The sequence below is a fragment of the Ursus arctos genome, unplaced genomic scaffold (assembly GCF_023065955.2).
Source record: "Ursus arctos isolate Adak ecotype North America unplaced genomic scaffold, UrsArc2.0 scaffold_10, whole genome shotgun sequence".
Taxonomy (NCBI): domain Eukaryota; kingdom Metazoa; phylum Chordata; class Mammalia; order Carnivora; family Ursidae; genus Ursus; species Ursus arctos.
Genome location: NW_026622764.1, coordinates 72176808 through 72197439, shown reverse-complemented (window position 1 = coordinate 72197439; position 20632 = coordinate 72176808). Strand labels below are relative to the sequence as shown.

The following is a 20632-nucleotide window of genomic DNA, read 5'->3' as shown; positions in this document are numbered from 1 at the left end:
AAATCCCTCAAGATGGATCCCAGAAGTAAATGTAAAACCTAAAACTATAAAAGAAAGAGAAAACAGGAGGAAATCTTTGTGATCTTGAATTAGGCGAAGATTTGTTAGCTAGGACACTAAAAGCATGATCCATAAAGGAACAAACTGTTAAACTGGACTTCAACAAAATTAGAAATTTCTGTTCTTCAGAGACACTGTTAAGAGAATGAAAAGATAGGCCACAGATATTCACAGATCATGTATCTCATAAGGGACTTTTATCCAAAAGTTAACAAAGAACTCTCAAAACTCAACACAAAGAAACACAAACAGTTATAAAAACAGGGCCAAATATTTAAACAGACATTTCACCAAAGAAAATAAGTGGATGCTGCTCAGAAAAGAGTTACTATAACAGGTCAGAGAAAGCTATCCTTAGAAAGACCTACTTACAAGGTTGGCTCTTGGCTGGCCTCTAAGGGACTTGGCTGGTATTCAATTCTCTGAGCTGATATAAACTTTCCCTGTGTGACGCCCATGGGAAGGCTGCACATGGATTCCTCCAGGCTCTGCCTGTGTCTTTTTCCCTTATAATCTTGTCGTGTATCCTTGCTACATTACTATAATACATCTTCGTCATGCATATAATCATGACTCCTTTTAGAGACCCACTAAAAACATATGGGTAGTCTTGGGAACCCCCAACACAGATGGCAAATAAGCACATGAAAAGATGCTCACTATCATTAGTGATGCATGGACATGTAAATTAAAATCGCAATGAGATACACACCTATAAGAATGGCTAAAATTAAAGAGACTAACCATGCCAAGTGTTGGTGACGATTGCTGGTAGGAATGTGACCACAGTTCGGTGGTTTCTTAAAAAGTTAAAATACACCTACCATTGATCTAGCCATTTTACTGCTAGATATTTACCAAAAAGAAATGAAAATATATGCCCATACAAGGACTTGTATGCAAATGTTTATAGGAGCATTGTTTGTGGTAGACAAAACTGCAAACAAAAAGTCCATTAACAGGTTATGGATATATCCATACAATAGAATACCACTCAGCAATATGAAGAAATAAACTATTTTTATGAGCTAAAACATGAATGAATTTTAAAATAATTATGAGTAAATGAAGCCAAAGAGCTATATATCCCATCTGACTTTATATAAAATTTAGTAAATGCAAATGAATCTATAGTGACAAAAAGCAGATTTCTGTCAAAACTTATCAAAATGTACATTTTAAATATGTGCAGTTTATTTTATGTCACTTTTACCTGAATAAAGCTGTTTTTCTTTTAAGTGCCTATGGCTGTGAACAAATACATTAAGTGCTTAAAAAAAAAGATTTTACAGAGGTAAAGCCATTTTCTGAGATTCATCAAAACTAAGCACTTTGGATGGAAACTGGGATCAAAATTCCTGCTATAAACCCTTAGCCTCAACGATCTGATCATTAGTTCTCAGCAGAGCACTGACTGACAACAAATTTTTCACTGACATTAAAACTTAATAAACACTCTGGTGTGAAACCATCATAAATTTCAAAGGGCTTGACTGTTAGGGAAGCTTTGCTTCAGACTACTCTGTTTCAGATTTGGATAATGCTATCAACAACCAATAGCAACAGCAGACACAAAGTAACACATTTTAAAATACTGTGAAGTTGCAAAAGGCTTCCTACAAGTTGTTGAAACAGAGGGAAGGAGTTAATATGAATAATGAATCCCTATACTTACAGCCCCTTTGCAGTAGAGCCGGATATTTCCTGTAGGAGTTCGGACAATTACAGACATCCTTTTTCTATTACTAAAACAATATGAAATGTATTATTAGCTCCTATGTTCCTCAGCACATGGTGCTAACACACACACACACACACACACACACACAATCAAAGTTAGGAGAATTCTCAAAGTCCTCAGCTGACCATTAGTGAAAAGGCCAACATGTTTCTTGCCAGTCTCCGTTTCTGTTTTCTTTACCGATTTTCTTAAACTGAGATTTTTAAAAAAGATTTTATTTATTTATTTGACAGAGAGAGAGAGAAAGCACAAGCAGGGGAAGCAGCAGGCTCCCCACAGAGCAGCGAGCCGGATGTGGGGCTCAATTCCAGGACCCTGGGATCATGACCTGAGCTAAAGTCAGATGCTTAACCGACTGAGCCACCCAGGTGCTCCTTAAAGTGAGATTCTAATACAAATGTTCACCTTTTACTACTATTATTTCTCAGTTACTCTCCTTTTCTTCCATGGAAATTTATCAGCACAAATATATATATGATATATATTACTTATATGTTATATTACATATAATATACATTATATATTGATATACTGCTTTACATTAATATTACTGTATTCATGTATTATGTAATACATATATAACATACATTTACCATGTATTACACATATAAGACATACATTATATATACATGTAGCATATATAATATAATCTCTTAACAACCGATGAGGAAAGAGGAAAGAAGCCCTGGTCATGTATTTTTTGGTCCTCACATCTCTGTGAATTAGACCTTCCTGTCCCCACTCTGCTGCACAGAGATGTTAAACTGCTGGCTTGTTATTTTTATGCATAGTTCTGTTTGAACATCCTCTGGATTTTTTTGAATTTGCTCTTGTTTTTTATGATGGTAGGCAGAACTTAAACTCACTGCTTTTTATTCCTGATTTGGCAGCCCAAATAGGCTTAAAGATCTTCCCTCTCCACCTTATACCACACACTGCCAAAGTAAACTGGCCAAAATAGGTTGTTTTTTTTTCCTTCCTTCTCATCTTGTTATTCCCCGACCGTAACCCTTGGATGGCTCTCCATGGCCTATAACCACATTTTAAGAGACCCAAACAAACTTCCTGTAACTCAGCACCTTCTCAAGATGACCGCCATATCTCACAACCCTATGTGTTGTACAGTCAAAGGAGGGTCCCAGGGAGTAGTCCTACACCTGAGCACTTGAACTAGAAAGTAGTTGTCAAAAGGGATAGGGACTAGCAATTGCTTTAACTACTTAGCTGTTAGGACACTACTAAAGGCAATTGAGTCATTTAAGTGTCACCTAGCTAGGAGCTCTTATTTTAAGGATAGGAAGCGAGTGCTCCAGTAGTAGTGGTAATCAGATATTAAGTGAGGGGAAAGCTACAATGAACATTAAGATACATATTCTTATAAAAAAAGTTATTAGAAAAAGCTTTCCCCGAGAGAAAAGTTGACAATAACTTTACTGAGGTTCAAAGCTTTTTTTAAAAAAAGATGTCATTGGCCAAAAAGGCTTTAAAAAAATATGATTTAAAAAATGATCTGGCTTTGAAAAGAACGAATTTTTCGTTTTCTAAATTTTCTAGCATTTCCTTTTCTAATTTTTCTTTTTTTTTAATTAATGATTTTTTATTATATTATGTTAGTCACCATACAGTACATCCCTGGTTTGCGATGTAAAGCTCAATGATTCATTAGTTGTGTATAACACCCAGTGCACCATGCAATATGTGCCCTCCTTACTACCCACCACCGGTCTATCCCATTCCCCTACCCCTCCTCCCCTCTGAGGACCACAGTTTGTTTCTCATAGTCCATAGTCTCTCATGCTTCATTCCCCCTTCTGATTACCCCCCCTTTCTTTATGCCTTTCTTCCCCTACCGATCATCCTAGTTCTTATGTTCCATAGATGAGAGAAATTATATGATAGTTGTCTTTCTCTGCTTGACTTATTTCACTTAGCATTATCTCCTCCAGTGCCGTCCATGTTGCAGCAAATGTTCAGAATTCGTTCTTTCTGATAGCTGAGTAATATTCCATTGTATATATGGACCACAACTTCTTAATCCAGTCATCTGTTGAAGGGCATCTCAGCTCCTTCCACGATTTAGCTATTGTGGACAATGCTGCTATGAACATTGGGGTGCATATGGCCCTTCTCTTCACTACGTCTGTATCTTTGGGGTAAATACCCAGTAGTGCAATGGCTGGGTCATAGGGTAGCTCAAGTTTTAACTTTTTAAGGGACCTCCACACTGTTTTCCAGAGTGGCTGTACCAACTTGCATTCCCACCAACAATGTAGGAGGGATCCCCTTTCTCCGCATCCTCTCCAACAATTGTTGTTTCTTGCCTTGTCTATTTTTGCCATTCTAACTGGCGTAAGGTGGTATCTCAGTGTGGTTTTGATTTGAATTTCCTTGATGGCTAATGATTTTGAACATTTTTTCATGTGTCTGTTAGCCATTTGTATGTCTTCATTGGAAAAGTGTCTGTTCATATCTTCTGCCCATTTTTTGATTTGTTTGTTTGTTTCTCGTGTATTGAGTTTGAGAAGTTCTTTGTAGATCTTGGATACCAATCCTTTATCTGTAGTGTCATTTGCAAATATCTTCTCCCATTCCGTGGGCTTCCTCTTAGTTTTTTTGACTGTTTCCTTGGCTGTGCAGAAGCTTTTTATCTTGATGAAGTCCCACAAGTTCATTTTATCTTTTGTTTCTTTTGCCTTTGGGGATGTGTCATGAAAAAGGTTGCTTTGGCTGATGTCATAGAGGTTGCTGCCTATGTTCTCCTCCAGAATTTTGATGGATTCCAGTCTCACATTGAGGTCTTTCATCCATTTGGAGTTTATTTTTGTGTATGGTGTGAGAGAGTGGTCAAGTTTCATTCTTTTGCATGTAGCTGTCCAATTTTCCCAGCACCATTTATTGAAGAGACTGTCTTTTTTCCACTGGATGTTTTTTCCTGCTTTATCAAATATTAGTTGCCCAAAGAGCCGAGGGTCCATTTCTGGGCTCTCTATTCTGTTCCATTGGTCTATGTGTCTGTTTTTGGGCTAGTACCATGCTGTCTTTGTGATCACAGCTTTGTAGTACAGCTTGAAATCCGGCATTGTGATGCCCCCAGCTTTGTTTTTCCTTTTCAACAGTTCCTTAGAGATTCGGGGCCTTTTCTGGTTCCATACAAATTTAAGGACTATTTGTTCCAGTTCTTTGAAAAATGTCCTCGGTATTTTGATCGGGATAGCATTGAAAGTGTAGATTGCTCTGGGTAGCATGGACATTTTAACTATGTTAATTCTTCTGATCCATGAGCATGGAATATTTTTCCATCTTTTTATGTCTCCTCAATGTCTTTCAAGAGTGATTTATAGTTTCTAGAATATAGGTCCTTTACGTCTCTGGTTAAGTTAATTCCAAGGTAACGTATGGTTTTTGGTGCTATTGTAAATGGGATGGAGTCCCTAATTTCTCTTTCTTCAGTCTCATTCATGTATAGAAATGCAACTGATTTCTGAGTATTGATTTTGTATCCCGCCACATTACTGAATTGCTCTATAACTTCTAATAGTTTGGGAGTGGATTCTTCTGGGTTTTTCATATAGAGTATCATGTCATCTGTGAAGAAAGACATTTTGACTTCTTCTCTGCCAATTTGGATACCTTTGATCCCTTCTTGTTGTCTGATTGCTGTTGCAAGGACTTCTAGTACTATGTTGAATAATAGTGGCGAGAGTGGGCATCCTTGTTGTGTTCCTGATCTTAAGGGAAAGACTTCCAGCTTTTCCCCATTGAGAATAATATTTGCTGTAGGCTTTTCCTAGATGGCTTTTATGAGCTTGAGAAATGTACCCTCTATTCCTACACTCTGAAGGGTTTTAATCAGAAAAGGATGCTGTATTTTGTCAAATGCTTTTTCGGCATCAATTTAGAGGATCATATGGTTCATATGAGGATCATACGAATCTTTTCTTGTTGATATGATGTATCACGCTGATCGATTTGCGAATGTTGAACCACGCTTGCATCACAGGTATGAATCCCACTTGGTCATGATGGATAATCCTTTTAATGTACTGTTGGATTCTATTAGCCAGGATCTTGTTGAGGATTTTGGCGTCCATATTCATTAGGGAAATCGGTCTGTAATTCTCCTTTTTGATGGGGTCTTTGCCTGGTTTGGGGATCAAGGTAATATTGGCCTCATAGAATGAGTTTGGTAGCTTTCCTTCTGTTTCTATTTTTTGAAATAGCTTTAGGAGAATAGGTATTATTTCTTCTTTGAATGTTTGGTAGAATTCCCCAGGAAAAAAGTCCGGGCCTGGAGTTTTGTTATTTGGAACATTGTTTATCACTGACTCAATCTCTTCATAATTAATTGGACTGTTGAAGAAATCAATTTCTTCCTGTTTCAGTCTTGGTTGTTTATAGGTTTCCAGGAAGGCCTCCATCTCGTCCAGATTGCTTAATTTATTGGCATATAGCTGTTGATAATAGTTTCTAATAATCCTTCCAATTTCATTGGTGTTGGTCATGACCTCTCCTTTTTCATTCATAATTTTAATAATTTGGGTCCTTTTTCTTTTCTTTTGGATAAGTCTTGCCAGTGATCTGTCAATTTTATTGATTCTCTCAAAGAACCAGCTTCTAGTTCTGTTGATCCGCTCTACTGTGCTTCTGGTTTCTAATTCATTGATTTCTGCTCTCATCTTGATCAACTGCTTCCTCGTGAGTGGATTAGGCCTGTCCCTCTGTTGCTGTTCTAGCTTCTTGAGGTGAGAATATAAAAACTGCATTTTAGATTTTTCTATTCTTTTGAGTGAGGCTTGGATGGCTATGTATTTCCCCCTTAGGACTGCCTTTGCAGTATCCCATAGGTTTTGGGCCGTTGTGTTTTCATTCTCGTTGGTCTCCATAAATTGTTTAAGTTGATTTTTGATTTCCTGGTTTATCGAGTCATTCCTGAGCAGGATGGTTCTTAGTCTCCAAGTGTTTAGTTTCTTCCAAATTTTTCCTTGTGGTTGAGTTCCAATTTCAGAGCATTGTGGTCTGAGAATATGCAGGGGATAATTTCAATCTTTTGGTATCGGTTGAAACCTGTTTTGTGTCCCAGAACATGGTCTATTCTTGAGAATGTTCCATGGGCATTAGAATAGAATGAGTATTCTTTGGTTCTGGGGTGTAGTGTTCTATATATATCTATGAGGTCCAACTCGTCGAGTATGGCATTCAAAGCCTTTGATTCTTTGCTTAGTTTTTGCCAGGGTGTTCTGTCTATTTCTGATAGTGGAGTATTGAGGTCCCCTACTATTAATGTATTTTTATCTATATGTCTTTTTATTCTGGTTAAGAGTTGGCTTGTGTATCTTGCTGCTCCCCTGTTGGGGGCATATATATTTATAATTGTCATATCCACTTGTTGAATACTTCCCTTAAGAATAATATAGTGTCCTTCTGCATCTCTAACTATAGTCTCTAATTTAAAATCCAATCTATCTGATATGAGAATTGCTACCCCAGCTTTCTTTTGAGGTCCATTTGTGTGAAAGATGGTACTCCATTCCCTTACTCTCAGTCTGAATGCATCTTTGGGTTCGAAATGAGTCTCTTGTAGACAGCAAATGGATGGGTCATTTCTTTTTATCCAATCTGCAACCCTGTGTCATTTTATGGGAGCATTTAGGCCATTTATATTGAGACTGATTATTGAGAGATATGGTTTTAATGATGCCATGTTGCCAGTAAAGTCTTTGTTTGTAGCGGTTGTGACTTTCTGTTCTGTATCACTCTTGGGGCCTTTTTACCTTTATAGAACCCCCCTTAATATCTCCTGTAGGGCTGGTTTCGTGGTTACAAAATTGGTTAGTGACTGGCGATTCTGGAATGTCTTTATTTCTCCATCAATTCTGAATGACAGCCTTGCTGGATAAAGGATCCTTGGCTGCATGTTTTTCTCTGAAAGAGCTTTAAAAATGCCCCCCCAACCCTTTCTCTCATTCCAGGTCTGTGTAAACAGGTCTGACGTAATTCTGATGCCTTTGCCTTGGTACGTGAGAAATTTCTTTGCCCTGGCCGCTTTCAATACTGTATCCTTGGATCTAATATTTGCGAATGCACTATGACGTGACGTGGCATAGGTTTGTCGTGGTTGAGCTTGGGAGGGTCCTCTCTGCCTCTTGGACACGAATTTTTGTTTCCCTCGCTAGATTAGGGATGTTTTCAGCTACAATTTGTTCAAATATCTCTTCTAGACCTCTGTTTTTCTCCACCCCCTCGGGGATGCCGATGATTCTGACATTGGATCATTTCATTGAGTCAGTAATCTCCCGTAAGCTACATTCGTGGGTGTGGATTTTTTTAAGACCAGCTTCTATTTTCGTTTTTTCCTCTATTAACCCATCCTCCAATTCACTAACCCGTTCCTCTGCTTTGGTGACCCCGGCCGTCAGAGCCTCTAGTTTTGCCTGCATTTGGCTCATAGAATTTTTAATTTCTGTCAGATTTGCTCTCATTTCTGTCCTTAGGGATTCTATATTCTCAGTAACCTTTTCGTTAATAGTTTTTTCAATTCTACTCATCATTTTGACCATCGTTACTCTGAATTCCATTTCTGATACTTTGGTTACATCCATATCCATTATTTCTGTGGCAGAGGCCACAGACTCACTGTCTTTTCTTTGCTAGGGGGGGCTTCTCCTTCTTGTCATTCTGATGAGGAGAGGTTGCGGGATTGTCCAGAGCCCAAATTATTGACTGGGTCCCAGGCCATGCCCCTTGTATTATAGGGATCTTAGGGATGTGGGCTTCTTCTTTAAAGATTTTATTTATTTATTTATGTGGCAGCCAACCAGCGAGAGAGGGAACAGAAGCAGGGGAGTGGGAGAGGAAGAAGCAGGCTCCCAGCGGAGGAGCCTGATGAGGGACTCCTTTCCGGAACGCCGGGATCACGCCCTAAGCCGAAGACAGGCGCTCAATGACTGTGCCACCCAGGCGCCCCCGGTTGTGGGCTTCTTGATTTTTCAGCCTGCCTTCTGTGTTCTGGGGGAGGGGCCTCCCGCGCCGATACTCAGGCAACCCTGTTTGGGTAGAGTCTCCGTGTCCCCTGCGAGGGGGGATGGGGATGGGCACTCTCTGAGCCGGTATTTCCAGGCTTTTGTTCTCTGGCTGCTTTCCCTGGCGGTTTGCTGTGCCTCTTCTGAGAGTCAGAGCAGCAGCGGCTGAATTTCAGCCTCTGTCACGGAACAGAGGGATTGCGGCCCGTTCTCTACTAATGCTCTGGCCACTTTAACTCTGTTACTGTTGGTGCTGCTCAACCCTGCAGCGTCCCGGTATGTGCGCCCCACACCCGGCATCCCAGCCCTCTCTTCCAGGGCCGATGCGTCTCTGTCCTTTGTGTTTCTAATGCCACCAGCCGCCCCGCTCGCGCTCCTGGAGCTCCCGGTCTCAGTCTGCTGTTTTGCGGGTGCCGACCGCGAGTCCACCCGCTCCCCCGTGCAGGTGGCTACCACTTCCCAGTGCCCGAACGCGGCGGCTCCCTCCCCCTTCCGTTTATCTTCCGATATCTGTGCACGGTTTCATGGCTCCCCGCTTCGTACCTCAATACTCAGCGCTGGAGATGTTCATTTGTAGAGATCCAGATGCATCTACCTGCATCTCAGGCTGGTTCTGTGGTTGTTTAGGCTGGTCTGGTACCTATCCAGCTCGACTCGGGGGACCGGCTGAAAAAGGGGTCTCCTACTCCTCCGCCATCTTAACTCCTCCCTCCTTTTCTAATTTTTCAGATTCTACATAAGAAGCTCTCAGATGGTCTAAGAGATGGGACTTTGTGAGTCGTCAAAACAGGGCAGTGAAAATAAAACCATCACCAATATCCTTACAGTAGGCTTTGGGGATCAGGCCACAGCAGCTGGAACAGGAGGCCCTTTGAAGTCTACGGGGACAGAAGGATTTGGACGCACATTGTTTCCTTTGGGGGGAAAAAAGGAATTACTTCATTATCTCTTTTTAAAGAAATAGTTTTGGGTTTATTTGGAAAAATAATGTTCAATATTCATCCATTCATCAAATATTTATTAGCACTTACTGGATACCAGATTCTCACAGAAGGTGACTCCTGCCCTCCTGGAACTGAGAGTCGAGTTGGCAACACAGTCAGTAAGTAGTAACCCAGATGTAAACCTCAAGTCTGACTCTGACAAGTGTTAGGAAGGAGAGGTGTGGGAGACCTTCTCAGCTACAAAAATGGATTTGGCCTAATGATGCTGAAAGAAGTGAACACCAGGCTCAGATTAAAGAGTGGATGGAAGCTAACTAGAATTTCATGATTCTAAATTAAAGTTTTGATTTGCATTAACAAATCTCAACTGAAGAGTCACAGAAGGAGCCCTGGGAGATACATGAACAGAATGAAAAGTATCTTACCTAGAAAACTCCAGGATATTAAGAATTTCAAACGTTAAGTTTTCTCCCATCTACAGGAAGATAAGACAACATCTTCTTACCCGAGGAAAAAAAAGTACTCATCCTGTAAAATAGCTCACTCTTCCAATCAGAAACATGTTTTACCTACCCTACAACTACACATCTTTTTTAAAATAGAAATGTCCTTGCAAACCTGATGAAATGATGGTGCCCTCTTCTGGCAAGAACATTGTTTGCAAACTGGGGACTATTGGCAAAAGTACTTCTCATAGTGCAGATTTAAGACGAAAACAACCTCTTTGCAATATAAAATCAGCACTACAAGAAACATTTCATGAACACCCCCATGTTGCCAAGGTATATGGAGTAAGCGAGACAACAGACCAAAATGGGAAAACAAATGTCTTTTCATAAAAACGCACAGATCAGACAAAACCCTTAGTCCTTAGATAATTTGAAGAGGTCAACATGGAAAGAGATGACATGCTATAAAATTCTATGTCAATAAAACCTGCATTCTTTTCTAAATTTTTCCAGTTGCAGCCTCTTGACTTCCTATAGCCATGATCAATTCACCAATAAGGCAATATAGAATTTCAAATAATTTGAGAGTTGTCCATGTGGCATGTACTACAGATATAAAGATGAATCAATCAGTCCATTCTGCTAAGGACTGAATGTCTAGTAGACATCCCTAACCACCGCATTATTACTAGAAAAAAATCTTCACCTTGCTTCAGTTATTCCCCCATAATATCAAAGGCTTGTGGTAAGTGGTCATCAAGACAAAACAAGAAAAATATATACATAATATATATTACATATAATGTTGATTTGTATCAACATAACAAGAGAACTCACCAAAAAATAGTTTGAAAAATTTTAATTTTTCATAAAAAATAGTACATTTCTTGAAGATCTGATGCTCCCAACGTTTTTAAATGGCTCTCTTTTACTGAGCACTCTATCTGCTCCAAGCACTAATTCCAATAACTTTACATATATTAACTCATTTAATCCTCACAAAAACCCTATGACATGCATGATAAGAAGACCAGGGCCAACACAGAAGTTAAGGAACGTGCCTAAGAACAATGGCTGGGAAGGTGTGAGTCCAGCGGGGACCCCAAGCACTGTGATTCCAGAGCGCCTCTGCTCAACTACACAACTTGTGTCTCTCTGGAAGGGCGTGTAAACTGTGAGAAAGTACGTAAGACACTACTCACAGCTTCTACGGTGACAGTGGTTGGCGTTCTTGTAGTAAAAACAAAGCCAAGCTTCTTCACTCCTTTCACTAAAGCTGCTTCATCTGTCAATGAAAAGTCTGTATTAATGGAGATTGTGCAAATATATTAATACCGAATTTAATTTAAAACAGATTTCCATTCTCCAGCACTAAAATACCATGATTTCTTTTTTAAACTTGGCTTTTTGGGATCCAAATGCACTTACTTAGGTACCAGAAGGCATTCGTAGAAGAGGAAATTTGGTTAAATAGGCCTCTTTCAATGGGGCTAGGATATATTTCTTTCTTAGTGCTCATTATGGTTTTGTTCTACAAGCCATTAATAGGACTTCCATGACATGTTGCAATGCCTCCATCAGACTCCTGCCTTGTTCCTGGTTATAAGTACATGTTCCATTGACTCCAGCTCAGAGAGCCCTCCCCACCAGTCTCCTTATGGCAGTCTTTGGGGGTGAAGGGAGCCAGAGCCCCAGAGCTGCAGAGCCGCTCACACCTGCACCGTACCATGAATACCCGTGACCTGTGAGAACCCCGGGGAAGGAGCAATCCAGGGGTCCGTGGCAGCAGCACCTCTTCTCAGGGCTCATCACCTACCAGGTGTTCTAGGAGCCCACAGCACCTACCTGGGGAGGAAGCCTGGTAGATTATATTTTTTCCATCTCTCTCGGGAACAACAGTGTGGCACACGCATAATAGGGTAAGAAATTCCGTTATATAATTTTTCGTGGGCTATAAAAAAGGCACAGAGCTAGTGAGTCTCTTCCAACACCAGTGACGTAAGAGTCATATATAGTCCGCGATTTGTATCAACTGTGGCTTCACCTCAAGTACAGAGAGTCGGGCACTGACTAAAAACCATATGGTGCACTCAGAATGTCTTCGTAGAGTGACCACCAAGGCAGAGACAGTGCGGGCATGGGGAGACTCCGGGAAGAAGAGGACTCTGCTCTCTTGGAACATCTATTATCACTGGGGAAACAGGCTTTCTCAAAGCTGGAGGAAACAAATAGGGACTGTCACAGAGAAAAGAGGGGCCTATTTTAGGGAGGTGATCGGGCGGGGGGGCATACATCGAGGAGATAATATTCAAATTAAGACCTACATGGAAAAGTGAGTTAGCTGTGTTCATTGACATGTGACTGTGGTACATACAGGCAAAGGGACTAGCACTCCCAAAGGCCCCGGGTCAGGTGAGAGATGCATAGGTTTGTGAACTTCAAGACAAGTGTAACTCCAGCATCTTGAGCAAGGGGAACAAGGACACAGAATGAGGTTGGAGAGAAAGTCACAGTAATGAATTAGGATTTTATCTTAAGGGAGGGCAGTTCTCTGAAGGTTTTTAAGTAAAGGAAGGGCATGTACAGCTTCATGCTTTAAAAGATCACTTTTATTTTTGAGAAGATCAAGATTTCTAATCAAGTAGACCAGTATCTTAAAACTGGTAAGTGAAGTTATAGGTAACATGCAATAGAACCAAATAGCTTAGAAGCGTTTAGAGATTTTCTTACATAGATTGCTACACAGTAAAATGTTCTTTTTTAATATTTGGATTCATTCGCACTAACAAGTTTAGCACACCCCTCCTAATATCAGTATGAAATCCACTGTTTACTAACATCAAAAGAAAATTCAAGACTGTTTCCTGGCTCAGAAAATTATACCTTTTAATAAACCATACGTACGTTTTAAAGTTATGTTACATTACCCCTGCTGACTTTGTGTGAAAATAGCAGACTTACGTGGCCATTTTCAAAGTTCTGCAATAATTCGGGGTCATTAAATTCGCAGCACTCGGAGATGACAGAGGGTGACAGACTGAGGAAGAACGGAGAAGATTCACTGTAACCAAAATTCCTGATGGTGCCAGTTCAACAATCAAATGGCCCTCCAGTGAACACACAGCTCCTTGTTCTGTTTTCAGTAAGTTACACTATAAAGTCTGTTGAGTTACCGCTGACCCTTGAACGGCGTGAGTATCAGCTGTGCAGGTCCACTGATACACAGATTTTTCTTGTACAGTAAATGCATTTTGTCTTCCTTGTAATTTTCTTAATAGCATTTTCTTTTCTCTAGCTTTATTGTCAGAGCACAGTATATAACACATATACAAAATATGTGTTAATGAACTGTTTATATTATCGGTAAGGCTTCTGGTCCAACAGTAGTAGGCTCTTAGTAGTTAATTGGGGAGTTAAAAGCTATACATGGATTTCCAGCCGCGTGGGGAGGGTCGGCGTCCCTAGCTGCTGTGTTGTTCAAGGGTAAACTGTATAGTAAATATTTAAAGTGCTGTCAGATTATAATCCTCTCAGGCCTCAAGTTGCAAAATGGCATTAGAAAATGCCAAAATTTGTGTTGAATCCCATGTAGTTATACAGAATTTAAGACAGAGTAATAATAAAAGCAACAAATCAAAGCCTGGTTTCTGGGTTCTTTGACTATCACATGAGAAAGATCTATCCAGAGGAGATTTCTGGGAACTGCCTTTGGAGGTCTGGACAAGGGACAGCTGTGTTATCATATATCAGGACTCCAGTACTGATAAGAAGTCCATCGTGGGGGTAAAGGAACATGGGCAAAGTAGAAAAGAATGTTGTTTAGTTACCTTAATTTTTCTAAATCGATATCACTTCTGTCTGACTGATTTCTGAGGGAAAATAAGGGAGGAAATATAATGGTTTTAAGACTATAGATATAAAATGCTTTAGCAATTCTAACCACATATAAAAGCAGATATAGACCATATTTTTTAACAACTGCAAATTTCCATTTAAGTCACATTAAGTTTTAATTTCATTCAGATATAGGTATGTTATTAGAAATTCATATAAGTTTTGAAGTAAATAAAGGCTAATTAATTTCTTAAGATAAAAACAAGAATTTTCAACAGAATATGGCAATAAGAACACTTACCCATAAATTATACCTGCAATGGTACACTTCTTAAATGTCATAATATTGCAAGTGAGGGTTCCTGTTTTATCAGAAAATAAGTATTTTACCTAAACAAAAAACAAACATGATAAACAACATAAATATAAATTATATTTATAGAGCAAAGACAAAATCAAGTTCTTTCTCTTCAAATCCTCAAAATCTTTGAAATTTTAGGAAACAAGAAGTTCAGCTTATGAGAACTCTACCTTTAATATTTATACTTCTTTCAGAGGTTCTCTTTTCCTTGTTTTACACTGCAGGTAAAATTCTATGTTAATACACAAAGTAAATGTCAAGCCATCAAACCTAAGAAAATCAGAAGTCCAAGTTCATTTTTTTTGCCACATCTCATCAAAAGTCTCTAGAAAACATTAAGTAGATATATAGATAGATATACACACCCCAAAACCAAAGACACCACAAGAAAAAAAATTATAGGCCAATATCCCTGATGAACACAGATGCAAAAATCTCAACAAAATATTAGTAAATCAAATTCAACAGTACATTGAAAGGATCACACAACATAATCAAGTGGAATTTACCACATTAACAAAATAAAGGATAAAAACCATATAACCATTTCAATAGAGGCAGAAAAAACATTTCACAAAATTCAAAATCCATTTGTGATAAAAACTCTCAATGAAGTGGGGTTAAAGGAAACAAACCTCAACATAATAAAGGCCAATATGACAAGCCTGCAGCTAACACCAATGATCAATGGTGAAAGGCTGAAAGCTTTTCCTCTAAGATCAGAAACAAGAAAGGGTACCTGCTCTCACCACTTTATTCAACATAGCATTGGAAATCCTTGCCAGAACAATTAGGCAAGAAAAATAAAAGGCATCCAAATTAAAAACGAAAAAGTAAAATTGTCACTATTTGCAGATGACATTTTACACTAGGAAACCCTAAAGGCTGCACCAAAAACCTGGTAGAATTAATGGATTCCGTAAAGTTGCAGGATATAAAGTCAACATACAGAGATCTATTGCATTTTGGTTTTTTAATTTTTTTTTATTTTTGAATTTTTTAAAAATAGACTATTTTTTAGAGCAGTTTTAAGTTCACACCAAAATTGAATGGAAAGTATAGAGTTTTCATGTATCTTCTGCTCCAACACATGCATAGCCTCCCCCACTATTGACATCCTGCCCCAGAGTGGTACATCAATAAACCTACACTGCCTTATCATTATTGCTAAAGTCCATAGTTTACATTATGGTTCACTCTTTTTTTAATTTCAATTTTTTTCAAATTTTTATTTAAATTCTAGTTATTAACATATAGTATAATATTGCATCTCTAAACATTAATAATGAACTACCAGAAAAATCAATTTCATTTACAATTGCATCAAAAAGAATAAAATACCTAGGAATAAATTTGAGAAAGGGAAAGACCTATATACTGATGAAAGAAAGTGAAAAAGACACAAGTAAATAGAAAGATATCCCACATTCATGCATTGGAGGAATTAACATTATTAAAATGTCCATATTACCCAAAGCAAACTACAGATTCAATGTAACCCCTATCAAGATTCCAATGGCATTTTTCACAGATTTAGAACAAACAATCCTAAAATGTGTATGGAACCATAAAAGACCCCAAATAACCAAGGCAATCTTGAGAAAGAGCAAAGCTGGAAGCATCATGCTTCCTGATTTCAAACTACATTACCAAGCTATAACAGTCCAAGTGTATGGTTTGGGCATAAGAACAGGCACAAAGATCAATGGAACAGAATAGAGAGCTCAGAAATAACCAATGCACCTATGGTCATTTAATTTACAACAAAGGAGCCAAAAATATACATTGGGGAAAGGACAGTCTCTTCAAAAAATGGTATTCAATAAATAAATGACAGTCTCTTCAATAAACTGGACAACCACATGCAAAAAAAATGAAACTGGACCACTTTCTTACACCATATACAAAATTAACTAAAAATTGACTAAAGACTTGAATAGAAGAACCTGAAACCATAAAGCTGCTAGAAGAAAACATAGGTAGTAAGATCTTTGACATGAATCTTGGTGAGGATTTTTTGGATTGAAAACTAAGACAACAAAAGCAAAAATAAACAAGTGGAACTACATCAAATTAAAAAGCTTCTGCAAAGCAAAGCAAACCACCAGCAAAATAAAAAGGTAACACAATGAATGGGAGGAAATATTTGCAAGTCATATATTTGGTGAGGGGAGTTAATATCCAAAATATATAAAGAATTCATACAACGCAATAGCAAAATACCAATCCAATTTAAAAAATGAGAGGATCTCAACAGACATTTTTCCAAAGAAGACATACAAATGGCCGCCAGACACATGAAAAGATGCTCAACATCACTAATCATCACGGAAATGCAAATCAGAACCATAATAAGATATCACTTTCACACCTGTTAGAATGGTGATTACCAAAAGACAAAGAAATAACAAGTGTTGGAGAGGATGTGGAGAAAAGGGAACCCTTGGGGCACTGTTGGTGGGAATGTAAATTGAGGCAACCACTATGGAAAATAGCATGGAAGCTCCTCAAAAAAATTAAAAACAGAACTACCAGCAAATCCACTTCTGGGTATTTATCTGAAGAAAATGAAAAAAACTAATTTGAAAAAATATAAGCACCCCATGTTCATAGCAGCTTTATCCACAGTAGCCAAGATGAAACAACCTAAGTGTCTGTTGATGGATGAATGGATAAAGAAAATGTGGTATATATATAATATAATGATACATAATTATGCACACATGCGCCCGCACACACACACACACAAAATTTGGCCATAAGAAAGAAAGAAATCTTGCCATTTGTATAACATGAAAAGAGTTCGAGGGCATTATGCTATTTGAAATAAGTCAGACAAAGAAAGACAAATACCACATGATCTCACTTACATGTGTGATCTGAAAAAGAAAAATAACTAAACTCAGAGCTATAGAGAAAAAATTTGTGGTTCCTAGGGGCAGGGAGTGCTGGGTGAGCAAAATGGGTGAAGGGGGTCAAAAGGTACAAACTTCTAGTTATAAATAAATCCTGAGGATATAATGTCTAGAATGGTGATTATAGTTAATAATACTCTATTGCATGTTCAAAAAAAAATACTAAATTGCAAATTCAAAAGTTCTCATCACCAGAACTCTGTAACTATATACAATGACAGATGTTAACTAGATGTATCATTTTGCAATATTTACAAATATCAAACCATTATGTTGTACACCTGAAACTAATATAATCATATATGTCAATTACTCAATAAAAAAGGGAAAGAGGCAGTATTAGAGCATTTTTTATTATTGTGGTAAAATATACTTAGATAAAATTTACCATTTTAACCATTTTTAAGTGTTATTGAGCACATTCACATAATTGTGCAACCATCACCACCATCCATCTCCAGAACTTTTTTATCATCCCAAACTGAAACCTCCTACCAACTCAACAATACAGTAGCTCTCCATTCTCTCCTCTCCCACAGCCCCAGGTAACCACTATGCTGCTTTCTGTCTCAATGAGTCTGACTATTCCAGGTACCTCATATAAGTGGAATCATATACTATTTGTCCTTTTGTGTCTGACATGTTTCATTTAGTGCGAGATCCAAGGTCCATCCATGTTGTGGTATGTTTCTGAATTTCAGTCATTTTCAGGGCTGAATAATATTCCATTGTATGTATATACCATCTTTCGTTTAACCATTTCTCTATTAACGGACATTCAGTTGTTTCTATTTGGCTATTGTGAATAATGCTGCTACATTGTACATTGTATATTTATGTACAATACCTGGTTGAGTCCCTACTTCCAGTTCTTTCATGAAAATATCCAGAAGTTGAATTGCTGGAACATATGATAATCTTCGGTTTAATTTTTTGAGGTTTCACCACACTGTTTTCCACAGTGGCTGCAGCATTTTACATTTTTGCCAGCAGTGCACAGGGTTCCACCCTCTCCATGTCCTCGTGAGCACCTGTTGTCTGTTGTTCTTATTGTTTTGTAGTAGCCATCCCAGTGGGTTTGAAGTGGTGTCTCAACGTGGTTTTAATTTGCATTTCCCTAAAGATAAGTAACGTTGACCACCTTTTCATGTGCTTGTTGTCCATTTATATATATTCTTTGGAGAAATGCCTATTAAAATCCCTCGGCAATTCTTAAATTAGATTTTTGTGGTTTTGCTGTTGAGTTGTAGTTTTTTAATATATTCTGAATATTAAACCCTTTATTGTCTTCTGTTTTCAATTTCATTGATTTCTGCCCTCATCTTTATGTATTACCTACATAAACAATATAATTAATTTTTAAAGCTTGAGTTCCACAGCCAGTTTTATTATATTTAATTACTACCCTAAACAGGCTAGAGTCAACTGACTAGGCAAAGTGAATAAAGTGATCTTTTCCCAACTGTCAACAGAAAACATATGTTTAGAGGATTAGCAAGTAATCAGATTTTCATGAGCAGAAAAGTTGCTAGAACGCTGATGATTCCATCTTCCTTCGTCTTTGGTTGTCCAAGGTAAAAAGGCTGTTCATGTTCTCAGATCAGGCATTTCCAGGCACCAGAAACCTTCTAAAATAAATATTTACTGAGAACTCACTATTCAAATGATACTATACAATGTGACCCTAAATCAAAAAGCATATATGCAAATTCCTGGGTATAATTAAATTCCTAGCATTAATTAAATCCCTTCTTCATACTAGGTACTGTGCTGAGTATATCACAAATACATTATCTTATTCAGTCCTCCTAACGACTTTCTGAAGTAGATGCTATATGATCACGCCTGATTTACAGATGAGGAGTCAAGGCCAGCATGTTGCCTACAAAGCCCATAGTGATGTTGCTTGTAAATGGGTGAAATCAGAGTTCACTTCCAGGAAAATTAACCCCAAAATTCTGCTTTTACCATAATTTACATATTGCCTCCAATGAATTGAAAGATGGGAAATTAATCTCCTCCAGTCCTGTCCATGTTGCTGCAAATGTTGTGTAAGGAGATTATGCTAAGTGAAATAAGTCAAGCAGAGAAACACAATTATCATATGGTTTCACTCATTTATGGAACATAAGAAACAGGAAAATCGGTAGGAGAAGGAAGGGAAGAATGAAGGGGGGGTAAACAGAAGGGGGAGTGAACCATGAGAGACTGTGGACTCTGGGAAACAAACCGAGGGCTTCAGAGGGGAGGGGGGTGGGGGATTGGGATAGGCCGGTGATTGGTAGTAAGGAGGGCACATATTGCATGGTGCACTGGGTGTTATACACAAATAATGAATCATGGAACATTGCATCAAAAACTGGGGATGTACTGTATGGTCACTAACATAATATAATAAAAAAAATTATTAAAAAAAAAAGAAACCAAAAACAAAAAAACTGGGGATGTACTGTATGGTGACTAATATAACAAAATAAAAATTTATTAAAAAAAAAGAAAAAGAAAGATGGGAAATTATAATCTTGTAAAATCATATTAAGAACAAAAAGTAATTAAGAAAAAAAATAACAAACGGAAGTCTTCCTCCTGTCAAGTATCACACAACTGTGGGAGTTAGTTGGGTTTTTCCAGCTGTACTGGGGTATAACTGACAAATAATTGTGGGAGTTTTAAAAAAAACAATCTATACTTGTAATGGTGTCACTGCCATTTAGAAGGGAACCAGTTGTCTGTTGGTAAACGGGCATCATTTCTGCCCCTTTCTAGTGTGTTGTAGGGACTAAAGGCCTGAGGGTACATGAATTAGGCAGGTATGAAATTTTGCAGCAGGCTCCAGATACTTTCCTATGCCTCATCTGCCTTAGGGAAGCAGGAGCATGGCCACCAGTGGCAGGTCCCCAATCTCCTGGGACTCCCTGAAAGCTGACAACTTGAGAGCTAGCTGAAGCTTTTCCTCCAGCCCTTCTACTCTTTCATAAGCACATTAATAACCTGTATTAGGTCCATTCTACTTGCAACCCATGATGCATTATGAATATTTTTAACAAATCATACTTTGAAGCTCCATATAGGTTATCATATTAACTACAGCCTATGGCTGAATTCAGCACTTCGATTTAGATACGCTCTCCCTAGATTCACCTTCTTCAAAGTTCCTGTCACATACCCAGTCTCTGAAGGGGCCCTCACCTGCCCAAGCTCTTCATTAAGATTGGATGTTCTGGCCATGGCATAGACATTATTTCCTTTATAATGCATATCTTCATCCTGCAAGAAATGAACAAAATAGCCAAGCCACACAGTCAGAAT

At 38.3% G+C, this 20632-nt stretch overlaps 1 protein-coding gene across 1 annotated transcript in view; it reads right to left on the bottom strand.

The window, feature by feature from the left end:
- LOC113251194 (phospholipid-transporting ATPase IB-like) overlaps window positions 1–20632 on the bottom strand; it is a 175156-nt gene that overhangs the window by 103151 nt on the left and 51373 nt on the right. Inside the window, exons 12-18 of the mRNA XM_026493021.4 lie at window positions 20513–20590; window positions 14349–14437; window positions 13175–13289; window positions 12059–12164; window positions 11416–11498; window positions 10190–10239; window positions 1736–1805 (exon numbers count right to left, since the gene is read on the bottom strand). Of these exons, the coding sequence (XP_026348806.3) occupies window positions 1736–1805; window positions 10190–10239; window positions 11416–11498; window positions 12059–12164; window positions 13175–13289; window positions 14349–14437; window positions 20513–20590 (591 nt within the window). The remainder of the gene's footprint in view (window positions 1–1735; window positions 1806–10189; window positions 10240–11415; window positions 11499–12058; window positions 12165–13174; window positions 13290–14348; window positions 14438–20512; window positions 20591–20632) is intronic.